This window comes from Bacillus rossius, chromosome 16 (genome assembly GCF_032445375.1).
Source record: "Bacillus rossius redtenbacheri isolate Brsri chromosome 16, Brsri_v3, whole genome shotgun sequence".
NCBI classification, from domain to species: domain Eukaryota; kingdom Metazoa; phylum Arthropoda; class Insecta; order Phasmatodea; family Bacillidae; genus Bacillus; species Bacillus rossius.
Window position 1 is genome coordinate 45,514,847 of NC_086343.1, and position 20,387 is coordinate 45,535,233.

At 34.4% G+C, this 20,387-nt stretch overlaps 1 protein-coding gene across 7 annotated transcripts in view; it reads left to right on the forward strand.

The window, feature by feature from the left end:
* The window catches only part of LOC134540254 (gastrula zinc finger protein XlCGF26.1-like), an 84,631-nt gene that overhangs the window by 38,631 nt on the left and 25,613 nt on the right, over positions 1-20,387 (forward strand). For 3 of the 7 annotated variants that reach the window (XM_063382878.1, XM_063382879.1, XM_063382881.1), the window contains 2 exons: positions 9,379-9,536; positions 12,254-14,282. The exons of 1 other annotated variant lie outside the window; for it this stretch is intronic. In XM_063382878.1, the coding sequence (XP_063238948.1) occupies positions 9,379-9,536; positions 12,254-14,167 (2,072 nt within the window). In that variant the 3' untranslated portion in view covers positions 14,168-14,282. 3 more of the 7 variants (XM_063382883.1, XM_063382884.1, XM_063382885.1) reach the window with 3 other exon arrangements.

Here is a 20,387-nt window from a genome sequence, read left to right on the forward strand (position 1 = left end):
CAAATTTCTTTTGTATTGTCTTTATGATTTATTTCGAAGATTTAAGGACAGTGATATTAAATGTAATTATAATCCCTTATTTTAATATTTACAATTTTTGCTTAAAGTTAATTAAAACATTGTTCAAAGTAAATAAATACTAACGGTGTAGATTGTGTATAAAAGCAAGTATAAAAACACGATAAACATAACTTAGGACATAATTTTGACATTGTTCTTCTCATATTTGGTAAAGGCACATTTATATATAGGTGGCAGTATTTTATATTGGTTATCATTATTCACAAATCATGAGAAAGCAACCATAGTTAAAAGTTCTGCATTCTCAGGCAAAAGAGATCTTCTCCGGTCACTGACAATTACAGAATATTTAGAAAATGACCTTTCAGTGTCAACATTTGATGTTGGTATCCACATTAATTTTAGTGCAGCTGCAGCAAATTCAGGAAAGTCACATTTTAGTTGACACATGAGGTTCACTATGTCTACATTGTCTGTGTGTGGTTTTTGTAGTTCAATGTTTACAAGCTTTTGAAGGGACATATAACCTGCTGCCACTGCAGTTCTTGGCACATTTTGTAGGAACGGTAGAGAATCAACCATTTTGGAGAAGTTTTTGCCTTCTATACTCACATTCCCAATATTTTTGGGGTTGAGCAGGGCATCAATATCACGAAAAAGTGCATGAGAAGGATCACTTGAGACCAAATCATGTAGCTTTAGTAAGCTAAGCTGTGATGTCTGTTTGAACAGTTCTTTCAAGGCTTCAGACTGAACACTTTTCATTTTGCTCAGTAACTTTTCAACACTCTCTGGAAAAATTCCTTTTGTTAGAACTTCCAATGAAATTTGAAGCTTCTGAAGCTTTGAATAGAGGAGGTGGGCAGTTGGGTAGGAGGATCCCTCCAAGAAGTTTATTGTGTCAACAAAGCAGGCACAATTTTCAGTGACAAACACACACTGAGCTTCCAGGGCTTGTATCTCAGTTTCTTTCAGTCCCTTTATGAATTTCACACCAGCATTATTTTCTTCACTCAGTTGTTCGAAGAAGCTAACAATGTTATGCATGTGGTCAGCCAGGTAGAAAACAGCATGAAACCACGTGTTCCATCGTGTCACAATGGGCAGTGGAAACATCTTCGCATTATCTTCTCCATTCTTGTCCCTCAAAAAGTTGAGGTAAGCATGCCGTCTCTTTCGTGTGTTCAAAAAAGCATTTTTTACCTTGATCACAAACAGGTTTAAATCCTCCAAACTGTTCTGCCAGATCTGCCCTACCAGATTGATTTTATGTGCCCAGCACTGCACGTGGTACACATGTTCACCAAATATACCTTTCAAAGTGCTTGCAGATCTGGTCATATATCTAGCACCGTCAGTTACATATGCAGACCTGCCAACTCTCACGATTTTGGTGTGAGGCTCACGATTTTAAGGTCCATCTCACGCCCTCACGCCAAGATAGTGTTTCCTCACGATTTTTCGGGGCCCCAAGATTTTGTTTGTAAAAGTTCTAAACAAGTTTTACGAAAGCTTACAGTAACAAGTTTCCATCAATACTCGAGTCACGTAAAGGAAGCAATTTTGAGTTTTGTAGCGTGTGCCGTGCTGACTTTTATATCTCGAATAGTGAAAGAGGAGACATTGTGAAACATGTCGCTACAAAAAAAAACACGACTAACACATGAAGTGTATTGCTTCCAATAAAAAAAATTAATTTGGCTGTGAACAGTGATAATAGTGTTACATGAGCAGAATGTTATTTTACATCTTTTTTAGTTGCGGCCCTGCATGATCACTACATGACACCGCTAAATTATGTTCATCTAAATTAAATCTGCAACCTATAATTTGTTGAAATAAATTTTGAAGCAGAGACCATGTAACATATGTACAGGTATGTCACTTAAATTTAAGGATTCTCATTTGTTGTTTTTTATATCTAACCTGTATTTATGGGCCTGAAAATTTTTATCGAGGACCTCATGATTTTTTAAATTTGAATGTTGGCAGGTCTGCATATGCAACTATGTTTTCTTCTTTGATTTCATACTTGGTGCATATGTCAATCACAGCTTTCGAGCAGCTGACAGCATTTGCAGCTTCAAGTACACATGATGCTCCAAGTAAAATGCTATGTTCTGCCCCTGGTTGCAATATCTGGAAAAGAATATTGAACACACAGTTATTTGCTTTATCTGTGGTTTCATCTGCCATAATTACAACTTTCTGGTCTGCCACTTTTTCTCTGATCTCTGCCTCTTTCTTTTCCCTTAAAAGAGGAATATATTTTTTTCTTACCCAGTCTGCACTAGGTATATCACCAGCACCACCGACATGTTTTGCTAGCCATTCCCTAAGTTTGCAGCTGTCCAGTTTCTCAACAGGAATTCCAGCAGCAATAAATGCTTCAACTGTTTCCAGTACAAATTCATCTTTTTGTTGCTTGGCTCGTTTTAGCACTGGCTCTGCCTCATAAATTGAAAGCTGCCGTTTTGAAGTTTGTTGCCTTTGCTTCCCATTTTTGTGTCTCTCGGACTGAGTGTGTTTGTTTAGTGTATCTTTCCTTTCAAACTCTAAACGACAGTCGCAAAATTTACACATCAGTATTTTACCGTCACTCACATAAAACCCTTCTTTTGAAAATTCTGCTGCACGTGCAGCCACTGTTGGTTTATTTTTAGGCATTTTTTTTGTTTGTTACACGATGTTGCTACATCTTCCTAAAACAGGAACACAGAGAAAAAAATCCACGAAAACTTAACGAACGTAAAATGTTGTAAAATGTAATGAAAATATAACTCTAAATCTAAATTTCAGCACGGCAAAAGTATAGTCACGGACGTTGTAAACCACTTTTTTTTTACAAAAATAATGTTTAATGCAATCGTGCCAATACACGAAACATTAATATTTTTTTTTCTCTTTACACTGGCGATGCGCTGCACGTCATAAAGATTTTAAAGCTTCGGGTGCTGCAGTAAATTTACTTAGTCAAAAAACGACAAATTTTTTCCCAGCTTTTAAATTACGTTATGAAACGCACGCGGAAAATTATTACGCTCAATACAATTGTATTTGTGCTTTGCGTGTTGGCTAAAGCTGGAGTCACAATGCCCCGACGGGTCCGACACGACAGGCCCGACAAACTGTCGTGCAGCATCTCAGCACGACAGATTTAAAAGTGTAGGGTCACAATACCACGACAAAAATAACCCGACGATTTTCAATTTGGCCTTCGGCAAATCGTGCCAAGCTAAATACTTCAATTAAAATGCATTATAGAAAGCGCTAAAAACAAAGTAGGCTCTTTTATTTATTATTGACAGTTGAAGTGCAAAAAAAAACATTTAGTCGTCTGCGATACGAAGTAAGGTTAATTTGATTTGTAAAACAAAGAGTAGTTTATTATAGTTACAAGGAAACAAGATAAAGATATGTCAGTGAGGGACAGAAAAATACTCCTGATGTTAGCTGTGCGAAGAATTAAAAAGAAACGAAAAATTAAAAGATGGATTCTAAAATATCGTCTTTAACCATAAACACGATGATATCTGTTAATGTTTATACAAACAGACAAGCTACAAATTTTTCAATTCACCCACACGTAAAACGAAATTTCACTTTTCAGCAAAAAGATTTACCAAGTAGGTAAATATTTTTGAAATTTATTTCTGTGCTGTTTCCTTTCCGTTGCCGTTTTCTTTTCTGTCGGGCCCCGACACGAAATTAGAAATAGAATCTATTCCTTGCGGGCCGTCGGGTGCGTATTTTGTCGGGCTGACGTCACGGCGAGCTTGTATTTCATTGGCTGTTGAACTTGTCGGGCCTGTCGTGTCGGGGCCGTCGGGGCATTGTGATTCCAGCTTAACGGTGTCTGTTCACAATCTTCGCATAATGGCGGCACTGTTTTTCTAACGTGCGTATATAACCAAATATTTTCAATGTTTGATATAACCTAAAACTAGGAAGATTATTATCCGTGAAAAAACTATGAAATATTAAAATCTTCTGTTATATTTGTATATTGGAGAAGTGTGTTTGAAACGCCTACAAAGATAATTGATCCAAGAAACGTCGTAAACAAAAATTTGGCATCTAACGATGTTATTGTAATGCATTTCGTGTTTATATGGTACGTATTCTATTTTTCGCGTTATTTCGCTTGTGCGAAAAAATCGTGGCCCTACTGATAGGTACTAAACAAGATTTGTTTGTTGAAAATGTTCAGCGAAATGAAGATTTTTGGAAAACTGAAATGCTGCCCAAACTCACGCGATTCTATAAAGAGTGTTTACTTCCCAAAATTGTTGAATCACGAGTAATTAGAGGAAAATAAGCAAGAGAGCAATAGTAGGTATATTTCAAAGGCAAAAGAGGAAATGGATGCAAGAAAGTCCAAGAAATCTTCGCTACTAATCTTTCAAAACATATGAAGTTAATATGAATACACTTTTATTCTGTTCATCGTGAAAACTTAATATTTTTAAATATTTTGATGCTTAAAAATATGCTTAGTAAATTTGCAGTTTTTTCGTTTGTGATTTACAACAAAAATATTATCTAGTACGTTATAAATACGATAGAGAATAATAGAAACTCATATATGATATTCGTTAAACAGAATGCAACATATAATGATGTAACTGTAGTTATGATAACTTGGAAATTAATGTTTCCAATAAATGAAACTAGGTATCTTTGTAATCAAAGTCGTTTGATTACTAATGCAATGTAAATATAAAATATTGTTATTTTGAACCCTTTGATACAGATTTTCTTTTAAATTAAGGTAATAAAAATTCTAGCTTATCGCGGAATCAAACCGCAAATTGTTCTGGTCTTTATGTATAAAGTGTGCGGTGATTTTTAATAGTAACACCTCTAATTAGGACAATTTACTGTTGCAATAATTGATCTAAATTACTCAGTGAAGATTTTATTTTACACTTGTGCTAATCATTAATTATATATTTGTTCTGACATTATTATTCCTATTTTTTTTACTCCTTAAGTATCAAGTATAAATTACGTCTCATAACTTCAGGCCTTCCCAAATTGAGTTAACCGTAAGAAAATGGTAAGTTATGATATGTCAATAGAGCATGTTTTTAACGTCTCAATTCAAGATACATATATGTTTGAAATGTTAGTGAAAATGATAATAAAAATATATTTGAAATGTGTATTATGATTTTATCTTGAACCATAGTTAACATAGAATAATATATACAGCACGTAAATGTGTTGATGTCTAAAGTGCGCGCGAAGGTATTTCCCGACGGGCTGTCAAACTGCGCTCACCGGCGCGGCGGATTGTCAACCTCGATCAGTCGCGGAGGGTCGTGGCTCTGGTCGGGTGGAGTAGACCTGGCAACACTGCAACTCTCAGCCCTGTCCTGCGCATGCGCGGGTGTAACCCACACATTCCTCGGGGAGGGGGGCGGCCAACCATCTTCGCGTGTCTAGAGCCGGCCAGGAGAGAGGAGAAATACAACCTCCCCGTTTGAAGAGCCTGACTCGAATGACCGTTGCTCCCAGCTACGCAGGTACTTATACTGACCGGGCGGAGTAGTCGGGTAGTTGATTTTGAAGGTTTTATTCAGATTTTACCAAAATTATCACGATTTAGAAGAGTAGCGATTTTTAGTCTCTGAACCGCCCCCTTAATACTTCCAATAATGTTCATGTAAGAATAACAAAAAAATAATGGGACATTTCCTTTAAAAATATGGCAGCTGTAGGTTCTGCAACGCGAGTGGGCGCACATGAAGCTCACCCGGATGGCTGGCAGCAGCGGCTTCATGACGCATAAGCTCACCCCTCCCTCGCCTTGGTAACATTCTTCAAGGCTAGCTCATCCCTCCCAGACACACAAACCATCTAGTGTCCTCCCTTATAACAGTCCAACTTCGCTCCCCTTTGAAAAACGAGAAAATACTCTTTTCACCCTCCATTCTCTCGTAAAATTGGGCTATTATGAATTGGGTACTAAAGCGGTGAGAGAGGGGTAAAATCGTTGTAAATATTTCTGACCCCTCCTTCCCCATCAAACACGCCCAAAAAAAAGTATGTCAAAATATGTCACTTTTCACACCAAGTTCGAGTTCAGTCATCTCTGGCAAGGAATTTACAAACTTTCAAACTTAAATATAAATGTATTTTAATGGCAAGGGTCCTATGAAAAGGAATATACCGAATAAAATCAAGCTGCTGTCACCAAACAAAGCATAAAACGGCCCAATGAGTGGTAGTTTCGTAATTGCTCGCGCAAGAGGCGAGACGTGGAATGTTAGAAGAAAGATAAATGCGGGGGAGACAGACGGCAGCCAGTGTGTTTCCTGCGTGGGGAATAAGTGGCGTAGCCTTTTTTTTTATGCTGGGTGAAGCGACCTTTTTCTGTCAACCCACGGGAAAAGATAATTTGAGCTGTCAAAATAAACATCTTTGCGGCAGTTAAAACAAGTTGAGGCGGGCGTGCATCCAGTCGGTCGCTGTGTATATCTACTCGAAAAACATAACATCTCAATTCATAACACGATTCCTTATAACCTACACGTATTGCCGGATGTTTTCAGCCTGATCCATGCAAGTTCTTTAGCCACGTTTTGAATGAAAACAACTGGCGGGCCAGTGTTGTGCCCTGTTTTGCAGACACATAATGCTTTTATCAATTTACTGACAGTATTAATATATTTTTACTCTCCTCGTTAAAATGAAGCAGATAACGTGATTGTTAACAAGTACAAGCAGCGGCCGACTACCATGTTCACACGCTGCGGCCGAAGGGCTTTTCCTGCATTGAAGGGACGTGGAATGGGGGTTGTCAAGCGCTGACAGCGGTCGACAGGAAGTGGTATCTATTTTTAGATATGCGCTGCCTACGGCAGTACAGTACTCAGCAAGAGAAACGCAGTAACACGCTACTCACCACAAGAAACTTATTTTCTGTCCGATTTTCTTCTGATTTTCGGCAATTTTTTCACGGTTCCTCGAAATCGGATGTAATAGAGAGGTGGTCGCAATAAATGGGGTCGCAACAATAAGGTTTTACTGTATTAACATTACTGAATGCGTACTGCTGTATTTTCGTAAAATTAATACCACACACGTGATGTCACAGAAGTTGTTATTATGGCATAGTTGTAATGCACGTGTTACTGAAGTCTCTATTGTTTTATTTAATCATCCTAATTACACTATTAATTTCAACGACAGTTTGTCATTTATTTGGCAAAAAAATTTATCTTGGTTTTCATCTGAAATAAGTGCATATGGCCTGAACACTGGCGAAGTTAACTGCTTTCAAATAACACTACAACAATTTAAATTACAAAAAATTACAATTAAACTTCTATGTTTGTTAGTGCTGTTCTCGTTGTGCTGTCCATAGTATTTGTTTTTTTCATCGTTATGTTTATGTGTTTGCTGTGTTGCCCAGTTTTACTGTCTGCTTGCATCCAAGGGAAGCCTACAACTCACGCCGAGTATTCGACATGCCCGAACATTACCGAATTCTCGCCTTCGGGTGGCTTCGGATTTCTTTTGTTTACATGAAAAAAAGCGCGGTACATTATAAGGGGGAACGCACGTACAGTAAAGTGAGTAAGCTACATTATAAGGGAGAACGCACGTACAGTAAAGTGAGTAAAACGATGGTTATTTCAGAATGATGATGGAAATAACTAAATTACTCCAGAACTGTATTGTGGATGAGGAAAAAAAGACAATTTCGGGATATGTTGATAGTGAAGAAAACTATCAAGAATTTTGTAATACTCTGAAAAAACTAGGACACACATATTCTGTACGAAGCAGTCACAATAGAACCACAGCAGGTAAAAGTGTAACCTTTGAAAGTAGTATAATATAATCCAGAAAATTACTGTGCTGAAGTTAGATCTATCCGCCGGCTGTCTGGCCGCCCGGGTCAACGCACTTGGGATAACAACGGCCTAAGTATTTCCATGCAGGTAAGGTGCAGCTCATCCCGGTTTTCATTTTATAACATACAATTTGGCAGTCGTATGAACTGTTATGCTATATAGTGACCTTCCTACATATATCTACTATCAATAAACAATTAATTTAGGGTGGCAACCATCGTAGGAGTTTCACAAGGACCTCTGAGGACCTCCAAATTGTGGTTTCCAAGGTATCTGTCACAAACATAATTTTTTTTAAGGCAACTTAGCAAACTCGTAACGATAGAGCTGCTATATAGTGACCTTCCTACATATGTCTACTATCAATGAACTATTTATTTAGGGTGGCAACCATCGTAGGGGTTGCATAAGGGCCTCTGCTTTAAAAAAAATAATGTATGTGATAGATACCTTGAGAACCACTCTTTGGAGGCTCTCAGAGGCCCTTGTGCAACCCCTGCGATGGTTGTCTCCCTAAATTGTTTATTGATAGTAGACATATGTAGGAAGGTCACTACCGTATATAGCATAACAGTTCGTATGACTGCCTAACTGTATGTTATAAAATAAAAACCGGGATGAGCTGCACCTTACCCGCATGGAAATACTTAGGCCATTGTTATCCCAAGTGCATGGACCCGGGCGGCCAGATAGAGCCGGCGGATAGATCTAACTTCAGCACAGTGGAAAAATATAATGAGGTGCAAAAATAATATATTTAACCTTAACCACTTATTTAAGGTCAGGCGATGCATCAGTAAAAATTAATCCTACATTCGGGAAAACATATTTCGTACAATTACTGCAAGCCTATGCTGGCATTTCTTACAAAAAAAAAAACATGCCACTTTCTTCTGATTTGAAATGATTTCTGTTACGTCTTTAATGAACTTTTCAACATTATGTGAAACCATATACATTTTTTCTTTCTGATTGCTTTTTGCTCCCTTCAATTATGGTTAAACTATCTTTAGGGCAGCTGGCATTCATTACACATCAGTTAAAGATATTTTATGAAGAGTTAATAGTGTTTGTTTGGCCATATTTTCCTATAATTACCAGGATGATTGTTGCAGCATTGCTCAATATAAAATTAATCATAAAAAATTTTTAATTGACTTACGATTACTTACCTTTTTTTTCTCTTAACAACACCATTAAATTGAACTTTAAAAAAAAGGAGCTTAGTAGATTTATAAAGTAGCAAAAGTATAAAATTGTAAATAGGTGCAAAGGGTTGGTTAGTTTTAGGTTACCAACATTTTAAATAGGTACTCAACTAAATATAACTATAAAGAAAAAAATTTCAAATATTTTTGGAAGAGTACCCACTTTCTCCAAGAAATTACCCAGAGTCTATATTGCATTTTTTGATACGCATTACATTTTGACAAGAGGTACTTTTTATAATGTTTAATATTATTTGTTTGTTTCTTTTATTCATATTTTACAGATCTACAAAGGATTTTTTTCCAATATAAACAGGGGAAATTAAGCAACATCCCTGAGATTGATTTCTTCGGGGCACCATTTACGTTTGAAAAATGGATGCACCTAGAATGTGCCCAAGGCCCAAAATATAAACAGTCTGAACAAACAGTTGATGAACTGGTATGTAGTAGTATTGTTGTTTGTGTGTTAAGTTAGCCATTTTTTATGTGCATATAGCAAATTTAACATTATTTATATTGCATTCCAGTTAATATCAACCCTTTTTTTAATCTTTCTACATTTTTATTCCAGTCAATGTTATGAAAACATTAAACTGCATAACCTGATACGTTGTTAGTTTAAAGACCTCTAATAGAGGCAATTTTTGAGTTTAAAAATAATCATTTCACTACAAGATGTAAGGTGATGCAAAATTTCTCATTAGCTTGAATGCAATATTAAATAATATTATCATTTGATCATTGAAGTATTAAACTCAAAATGGTATATGTATTTTGTAAAGATACTCAATTTCAAAACTGGTTTCTATTCTGCTGTTTAGCAATATTTTTTCCCTGAAATTTCTGTTGAGTAAGTTAAGACAGGTTTCATAAATGTTTTTTTTTAATACAGTTCGAAGAAACTACTCTCACTGTGGTAAAACTTGGTGCCATACAATGCCTGCTCCACCTCAGTATTGTTTTGGAAGTGACACACTAGTCCCACGTGCCCTTTCGTACCGGACAACAGGATGCTCTTCCAATGACTGCCATTGTGATTTGTACTCGAACAACCTCGGCATGCCAGTCTGCTGCTACTCTCTTGTTCGGCGCTCTGTGCGTCATTATCTGCTGATGCTACTTTCGTTGTGAATTAACCATGGGTGTGGATTCTTATGGCGATTGTTTCACTTATGTACCATCTGCTCTTTAAAAAGAAATGACAACTTACTTTCGGAATGTCCCTTGTATATTCAGAAATAAAAATTATTTTCCATTGCTATTTTCACAGCTGTTTTCCATTAACTCCAAAGAGCCATTGTGCAACACAAAAACTGGTTCATCCTAGTAGCAAAGTTCTTCAACTAATATCATGGCTGTGTCATGGCTCTGCCACTATCATCTTGGGATATTTACCCATAACCACTCTTGACAGCAAACATGGTTACTTATTGTGTGAAACCATCAATTGATTAACGGTTGTAAAAATTTGACTCCAATTTTTTTTTTTTTCGCCTGATCACCCACATGGCAGAAAAAAGAAATTCCTAATTGGAAACACCAAAAAAATTGGCTGTCAAGCAGTCATGTCGGTCAGGTGTGTCCGTGTGTACCCTGAATTTCCTGCAGAAGACACGGAGAGGAAGAAACGTGCTGTAAGTTAATACCTGATACCAGGGGCTTATTCGGAAAAGGGATAGGGAGATAATTCCTCCTTCCCTAAAATATCCATCTTCTTTCCAACAAAACTAAAGAATTTGAAAGCAAACAGCAGAATAAGTGTTTATATTCCATTTCCCTCCCTCCAAAGTGATATTCTGCATGTGCTGCTGCCTGTTACACAGTCTTATTTTATGGATTTTTATAACATTATTTATGCTTTCATAAGTACAAGAGGGGTACCTGTTCACATTGAGAAAATAATTGTAAAATATCATGCTATTTAATTGGGTTGTATTTTAACTGTTATAAGCAGCGGATGTTATGTTATCAGGTTTACTAGTTGAGTTTTAATTGCATTCTTTTCCATAAGTGACAGAGGATGAAAAGACTCAGAAATATTTACCTTAGAACTATCATTGGATTAATTGCAAGTTACTGTAAAATTTGTCATGTTTTTTGTTTCTGCATTGTATTATTTATTTTAGTTAATCTGTAGTGGTGCAGTCATCTGAAATGGCTATTTCTAAGTACCCACTATTATCCAAATAATTTGGTTATGTACAATAGTAAGAAATACAGTTTTGTAATAAATTTTGACATGTCATGGATTTTTTAAAGAGAAGTAGCTCTGAAGTAGCTCTGAGATGTCCTCTTGCAAATATATGTGTGAATAGTATACCACAATACATAGCCTACATAATTTGATTTTACGTATATGTATTCAACACCTTCAGGGTCCATAAGTGTAATATTGGCTTTACACCAACATAAAATAAAGTTAGCCATACTAAAACCTCACACAACCAGAATTTAAATGCTGAAATAATAAAACTAATACCAATTTATATAATCTAATATGGCTTTAGCATTCATGTACAAAATACAGCTTGTTCTACTGTTAACCACATTTATCCACCACATGCTAACTACATACAATCTAATAGTTTCATTTTCCATGCAATTACTTGATTCAGGAAATTCAATTCAATTCATAGTGATTATATTAACCACATTGCAAATACCAGTCTAAAATATTTTTCTCAAAGCACCGACTTTTAATTTTGACATTTATTTTACATCAATGCAGTTCACTGTCCATAATAATTCATGGTAATTATCAAAACTATGGGTCCAATCTGCAATGTTGGACGAGCTGAATTTCCGTCATGAAGCTTATTGTAGGCTACGACAAAACTGAAACAGCCTTCTGTACAGTGTAAAATGAAGTAAAGGTTGAATGTACATTAAATCACCTAAACTAATCCAACTGCATTAGGTATAAAAAATAAATGTGAAATGAATCTCATAGGTTTAATATCTGTGATTTCAATACGTAGCCAACTGTTTATGCATTTATATACATTAAACATGTTTCCAATTATTTTACAGAGAAATTTTTTTGCTAACACATTAGATCCATTGTGCAGTTATATTGCTTTTTTAACATTTTTTTATATGATTGATAGTTTAGTTGAACATTTCACAGTGTAAATGTAGAAAAATTTTTGATTTCAGATGGTGAAAAAACTGAGGGAAGTGATTCAGAAAGAATCTCCTGTTAACACCTACCTACGCTACTACATAAAAGTATGTTGTGCAGAGAGCCATAGTCATTCGATGACTTCATCACACCTCAGCCAACAAATCAATAAAGATCTGGCAATAGAAATCAAAAGACTTGTAAATGAAGGAATTACAAGTACAAGAGAAGTAAAATTATTATTACAAGAGTATGTAAAAAGTAAATTTGCTGACAACAAAATGCTTTGTAGGCTAAGTAAAGCTTTCTTTCCAGAAGATTCTGTTATTTACACACATGTACATAGGACACTATTTTCAAATAAAAAAGAACAAATGGACCAAGAAGTGTTGCAGCAAACCATCAACGAATGGAAAATTCAAAATAGCGATGACCTTTTTTTTTACCGGCCGTATGAAGATGTTGGTGATGTGAAATCTTTATTGTTTTGTTACCAATCAAAATGGCAACAGAAGTTGCTATTGCGGTATGGTAGTGTGTGTCTGTTGGACGCCACATACAAAACGACGAAATATGCTTTGCCACTTTTTTTTTTAGCAGTCAAGACCAATGTCGGCTACAGTGTTGTTGGTACGTTTATAGTGCAATCCGAAAGCACAGAATCGATTGCAGAAGCTTTAAAAGTATTCCAGGAATGGCTTCCTGAATGGCATCCACAATTCTGGATGACAGACTTCAGTGAGGCAGAAATAGGTGCGATAGACAAAATCTTTCCTGAAAGCACTGTGTACTTATGCTCATTTCACAGGGAGCAAGCCTGGTTAAGGTGGGTGAGGAAGAGCGGTAATGTCACTAATGGTGATGCAGAAGAGATTTTAAGTATGTGGCGTGCCATTGCAGCTTCAAGAGATGAGGTTGAGTTTCATGTTAATGTAGAAGAAATGAACACAAGCAACATCATGCAACGGAACCCCAAAGCGTCCCATTATTTTGCTACTTGGTGGCTATCTCATGAGTGTAGGCGGGCACAAGCCTACAGTGAAAAAGATTTTGTCACAATTATTCACACCAATAATGGAATTGAAAGTCAAAATAAAGTGTTGAAGCATTCATATCTGTGTCACAGTTCTGATAAATCTCTGACTGGAATGCTCAAGATAGTAATCAACAACTATTTACCAGACGTGTACAGAAAATATTGCTCCAAGAATTCTACTGTCAAGTTGTTTAATTCTGAGATTCCATCATATTTAATCAATCGACCACAGCATTTTATAAAACACGTTCTCACTAGAATAAGTGCTGCCCGATTTGACTTCAGCAAGGACTCCATTACAGAAATTTCAGAAGGGATTTTTGGAGTCCAAAGTTCTACGGATAGAGAGAAATTTTACTGTGTTAATTTTGATAATGCTACATGCACTTGCATGGACTTCATTACTTTCAGATTTCCTTGGAAACACATGTGTGCAATATTTGAATTTGTGCCCAATTGGAGTTTCCTTCATCTGAACTCCGCATATACTAACAGTCCATACATAACGCTTGATTTGGATAATGCCTTTTGTTCTGTTACAGGATTCATAACTACAAACTCAGAAAATGATTGGGCAGCAAATCAAACCTATGACCCAAAAGATAATATTTCAAAACATCAGCCATTAACGTCGCCTACGTTGACATTACAGAGGAAGGTTCGAAATGCAGCGAAGATGCTAACAGATTTTTCTTATATCTGTACAGACAACAATGCATTAGCTCAAACTGAAAAATTTCTCCTGGAAGAACTAAACAATTTGAAGAAAACTACAAAAGGGTCCTCTGGACTACACTACCTGAACCAAAATGATTCAGAAGAAACTCAGATAATTGCAAAAAAAATAAAGCAAAAATATAAAATGCTGCCCTTGCGCAGGAAGCGTAAGCAGCATAGCAAAAGCAAACTTTGAACTGAGCAGAAGCAAGGAAGTAGTCGCAACTGAAAAGTTCTGCCCTCGAAACAATGTGTATTATTTTATTTCTCTATGCAAATGAATATAGTGGTCATAATATAGGAAATATTTTCCTATAAACTATGAGTACAAACTAGAGAATTTAATTCCTAAAATGACTGCTTTAAAAGATCTTGGAATTATTCTTGATACCAAATTATTTTTTCATCAACATGTAGATTTTTTAATTTCTAGTTCTCGAAGAACACTTGCCCTAATTAAATATATTACCTACCATGCCTCTAATTCAGATTCCATTATTTCTCTTTTCTTAGCACTTATTAGGTCAAAACTAGAATATTGTTCAGTAATATGGAACAACATTAATTCATTTGATATTGATAAAATTGAAAATATTCAAAACAAATGTATTAAACTTATTACTCATAAATCATTTCCCCCTCCTAAATTAACATCACTTTTTGATCGGCGTGCCCTCCTTGACCATCTTTTTATTTCCAATTGTTATTCATCTAAAATCAATTGCAAATACGTACATCTTAGATAACACTGTGTTAAGAGTCCCCCAGTATCATAGTCGACTTAAATCTACTTTCTGTACAATCGCGAGAAAAAATGATATTATCTTTAGATTAATAAGCAATTATAATAGTTTAGAACCAATAGTAACAAGCTTAGTCAATTAGTAAATTATTTTAGTAGCACTTGCTGCTAATTAAATTAACTGTGTATTCTTAATCCACTAATTTTCTGTATTTTTGAATCTATTAATATTTTTTGTTTGTTATTATATTTTTTTGTTTGCTTTTTTACCTTGATGTTTAATTTGTATTGTGGCACAAAATTTATAATCAGATATGCATTTTTGCAGCTTCAACATTGTTTAAATGCACGAATCTTATTCTAGGGCAATTTTAGAGTGAAAAATAATAATTTTTAAGTGAGGAAAGACCACATGAAAAGTATAATTGAACAGTGTACATTTTGTTACGTTTAATGACAGATCCATGTAGGTTATTCAGGAAATATTTTGTTTGTTATTGAGTATACTTATTGCATTTTATTGTATTTTTTGTATGTAGGTATTTATTGTATGTATAGTATTGAGTATGCAATATCATTGGTCAATAATGTTATTTTGCACAATTTTAATTGAATTTGCTCATTTTAATATTTTCAATGAAATTGGTGAACCATCAATAATTTTGGGAGAGCAACATGTTTGATAAAACATTTGGCTGCAGGTGGATTCAAGAGGGAGAATCCCCCCCCCCCCTCTCCCCTCCATCACAGTTAAACCTTGCAGAAAAAATGTAATACTGATTATTCATATGAAAAACATTTACGTATTTGTAAAAGGACATACTTAAAATATATTTTGTATTGTTAATGATAATTTTATAAATTTTCGTAAGTATTTTATGACTATGAAGTTGGCAAGTCTATCTGGTATTTTCTCTGTATATCTTTAATTGAAAATTCATGCTTTTCCAAGAAATTGCTCAATATGAAGTTGGAAATACAGCTTGTTATCATCAATATAATTATTATTATAAAATGTATTGTATGCCAGGGCATGGTATCCCCCCCCCCCCAACCCCTGCTTCAGTTTTATTTGAGGAAGAACTGATGGACTATTACCAGATTATATTTACAGGAATCCTGTATTTTTTAAAGAGAACAGGAGTAGCCAAGACAAGAATGGGTGCATAGGCATTGTGCTTGTATTTTTTTGTATGTTACATTACCATTTTGTCACATGAAGTACACCCTAGATATGATTGATAAAATTGCTGCTAGAAGTGATTAACTATCAAAATTATCCTTGTACAACAGAAATGAAATCTTTAATAGAGATTAAATGTAGATATTAGAAATTTAATGCAAATTACAGTATCCAGTGGTCCTTAAGTTCCTTGCACTGAGCAAACAAATGGTACAAAACATTATTATACAATATTAGTATACAAAACGGAGTTCAATTAGTATATTGTCGTGTGATACAGAAATGAATTTCACCGAAGAATTGCAGAAAATCTCTATACAACAAGTTTTACTTCATCACCTTCAATCAATCTCAAGAGATACAAAACTATTTGTAATACAGCAAAATACCTCTAGGAAAAAAAAACTTACGTTCATTACTTAAATTTTACAGATAAGTCCCTATTGTACAGCATTACCTCTGGAACACGTATCCATCCCAAGCATTGTGCCTATCTCAAACTTGTAGCCCTAACGTTTCATTTGAGAACTAATTACTTTAACTTTTTAAGTTCAAAGTAAGACAAACATTTTTAGTATAAAGGTGAGGTACAAAATACTAATTCAAATTTGATTTTTATATATAAAATCTAAATGTGTGATAGGAAATTCACCAATTGTTGTGCACATGCACAAAGCATAGTTTGCTGCCAAGTCAGAAACTAAATGACAATAAAATATCAGTATTTATTCCTTACTTGAATGTTTTAAATCTTTATTAAGGAATTTTTAAGGATATTTAACACACCTGCCCAAAAACAACTCTATTCATGTACTTCTTTTGTGTGTTGATTTAGTTTATGTCAACTGTGGTTGAATGTATCTTGAAAGTGACATTTTATCTTCCAACCTATACCATGTAAAAGGTTATATGTTATATTAAAATATAAGTGTACAATGAATATTCTTACACTTTCTTTCTTGTATCAATAAATCCTATGTGCTTGCATGATATCTATCATATTAAAATGTAAAATCATGGATTATGAATGTCTGGCAAACAATCTTTACACTTTCTTATTTATGACACCATTATATTCCTGCATGAAACATTATTTAACCTTCTCATACATTGCATTGAAGATGTTACTGACATGCCTTGTAAAAACAAAATTTGTTTTTCCAGAAACCCATTTCTATTTCAACTTTCTTATTTATTATCAATTAAATGACACAAAAATAATATTCTAACTGCAATGATAAAACAACAGTTATAATGAGAATTAATAAAATGAATGCTTCTTTTCCATGGGATGTCCAAGGTCTGCAACAAAAAGAAGTAATTTACAAGTACTGATTATGTGGTGAATAAGTCAAACAAATGACACAATGAAGGTGAGAAGCAAGGTGATTAATAGAAATTGTATATGAAGAAAACAATATTTATGGCAACACCATACACACCAAATGGTCTACACTACTCTTCATACTTTTGATATCTTATTCAAATGAATATTTTCCTTTCATCACAACTTTCATCAGTTATTTTCCAAATAAATATTGTCAAACATTCAGTTATGCAAAAAAATGCATTACAAAGTGTTTGGTAGGTACTTTACAAGTAATGCAATGAAAAAATAAAGCACGTAACACAAATTAATTACCAAAAATCTATAAATTAAAACAGCACCTAACAACTAGTTACAGCTCATATGTTTCTCAGGTACATAGAAGTACATATTGCAGAGTTAAAGTCTTTTAAAGACCTGTATGAAAAAAAAAATTAAAAAAATTGTGTATTAATTTAAAGAACTTTTTACTTTAGAATTTATCTCCTATGGACCAGATGGCACACCTGTCTTCCTGTATTATGTAACATATCCTTGGTATTGTGTTCTATACAACTACAGGTAAAGCTGAAGTATACTTCAGTAAGCCTAGAGAATACAATACTGTAGGTAATATATATTTATGGTATCATATTCTATACCTATATAATGTAGCAATATAGTATAAAATATAATACCCGACTTTATGATGTAATCAATAGCATGAATCATAAGTAGCTAATACATTATAGTCGTAGAAAATGCCATACTGAAAAAATTTTTAAAATATCAAAATGTTATTAATTATTAAGTAAATTTAGGTACTTGAATAATCCAGCTCTGTAATGTCCGAGGTTTAAATAATCTGAACTGAATTTAAAGTAAACCACCAACAAACCAGCACTCTTAAAGCTTTGCTTTCATGATTCTGGACTAAGTCCTTAAAACCTGGATCAAATAAATTCACATGGAATCCCATGCAAGTACCATCATGCTTGCACAACAGACGTCCATGTCTTAAAACTAAAATTGATACACATAAAATTAAAACAAAAATAATAAAAAACAAATATATAAACTATCCTTAACATCCTAAAATATTTTGCTCAAGACACACATGACTCCATTGTTTATCAATGCTGAATTAATTTATAATAATCATCACAAATTTTAAACGTAAATACAATGAAAAACTATAAATACAATAATGAATATATTCTGCGTGTAAGGAATTATTTTGCAATGCCTAATTTCCAAAATCAAACTACTTTCAAACATAGAAAGAGTATCCTAATAAAATTCATTAAACATACGGCTAGGGTATGAGTGAAGTCGTCAGAAGAGAATTAAAGTTTACACTTCTTTATATTAAATTACTTTAATGGTACATTGAAGAGAATGAATGTTTCATTGAGAATGTAGTTGTAATAGTTTGTATTTTGCGAAGTTAATGAAAATTTAGGTGGAATGGCTAATTTTTAATTTGTATGTTACATGAAATGTCTTCCTTTGGTTAGGCAAACCATTAACATTATTAAATAATAATTAATTGCATCGTTTTCTAGGGTAGATTAGTTTTGCCCTCACATTAATAAAACCAAAGCACTGCGGTATTTCAGCTATATAAAAATATTTTTGTACGTACAAGTAAATGTACAGCTTAAAGCCTAGTACACACTGCTATCTTTCTTGAGCAAGGTGAACACCTAAAAATGAACTAGATGGTGTACTCTGTCTTGTTTGCAAGTATTTTGCACATACCTACCGTACACATGGCACTGTGCTTGCATGTTGCAGAATGCCATCCAATTATGATTATGATGTCCTTTTAGGAGCCGTTGGAGTAAGTGGTGCTCTAACATTAGTATCTGTATTTAAACAAATAACTTTGCAAACAAAACCAGTACTCAACTGTGTACAGCACAGATGTAAACAAACGATTACAGCTGAAATGTATATGCAACGAAACAATATAACCTCAATAACCAGTGATGTAAGGAATTACAGTGCATCTGCATTATTTAATTACCATACTATTTTCAACAAGAGAAATGGATAACTAACATTAAACATCTTACCAAAATTGCATAATTGCTTGCCTGAAAATTTGTTTTACTTATGTTTATTTCACTTACTATTTTTAATAAAGCCGGGTTTACATTTTTAAGCTAAGCAAAAAAAAGTTGAAAATCCGAAGCCACCTGAAGGCAAGAATTCGGTAATGTTCGGGCATGTCGAATACTTGGCGTGTAATGTAGGCTTCCCTTCTTTCCAATCTGCCTCACTGTATGTCCACTGTGTTCGTCTGTGTTTAATACATTATTTTTCTTGACTAAGTTCCTTTCACGGCATTCTTGTGCTGTCTAGTTTTTTTTAGGTTAAATATATTGTCTGTGATGTTTTCGTTGTATTGTCCATATTTATTTTTATTTTCCTTGCTGGTTCAGACTGTGTTCGAATACATCTGACTCGGTCTTGTTTTTCTTTAGAAATTATATTTCTGTTTTTAATTTTTTAAATTTATTTATTTTATTTTCGGAGTTTTTTACATGACTAACAGTTCAAAACTGCAATGGCGTATGTACAAATTACTTCACTAAATCAAAATTCCCCATTGCATCAAACATTCAAAGAACGTATAACAACCATGTGTATACAATCAAGGCTATGACTGTGTTCGTACAAATTTTCGCTCTGAAAAATACTGTTCCAATCGGACACAAGTTTTAGACAGTGTATATGGGTGAATATCATACTGATGTCTAATAAACGTTGCTATCACGCTCGCGTCCGTAATTTTTGTAAAGTAGTTTTTACTTCCACGTAATGAAGCCAGTTTTTTGATGGCATAATTACACCCGGGAACAACCGATTTGTTTAAAGCATTATAAATCTTAGTCTGAATGCTCGGTTCGCCCACGCTTTGTTATAATAAGTCCTATAGCATCGATCATACAATTCCGTATTCCTGTAGCTGTCTCGCCAGATGCGCAAGACTGGCATGAGTTTTCAAGAAATGATATATGTAACTACAGAACATTTTTGAAAAGCAGCAAAATTATAAATCGGCCCCTTTGCATTACAGTTATTATATTGAGGAAAATACATTTTGTGGGAACAGATTTTTTTTTTTGCGGCAACCAATAAATAGTTTGTGACTAAACGAATGTAGCACTAATAAACAG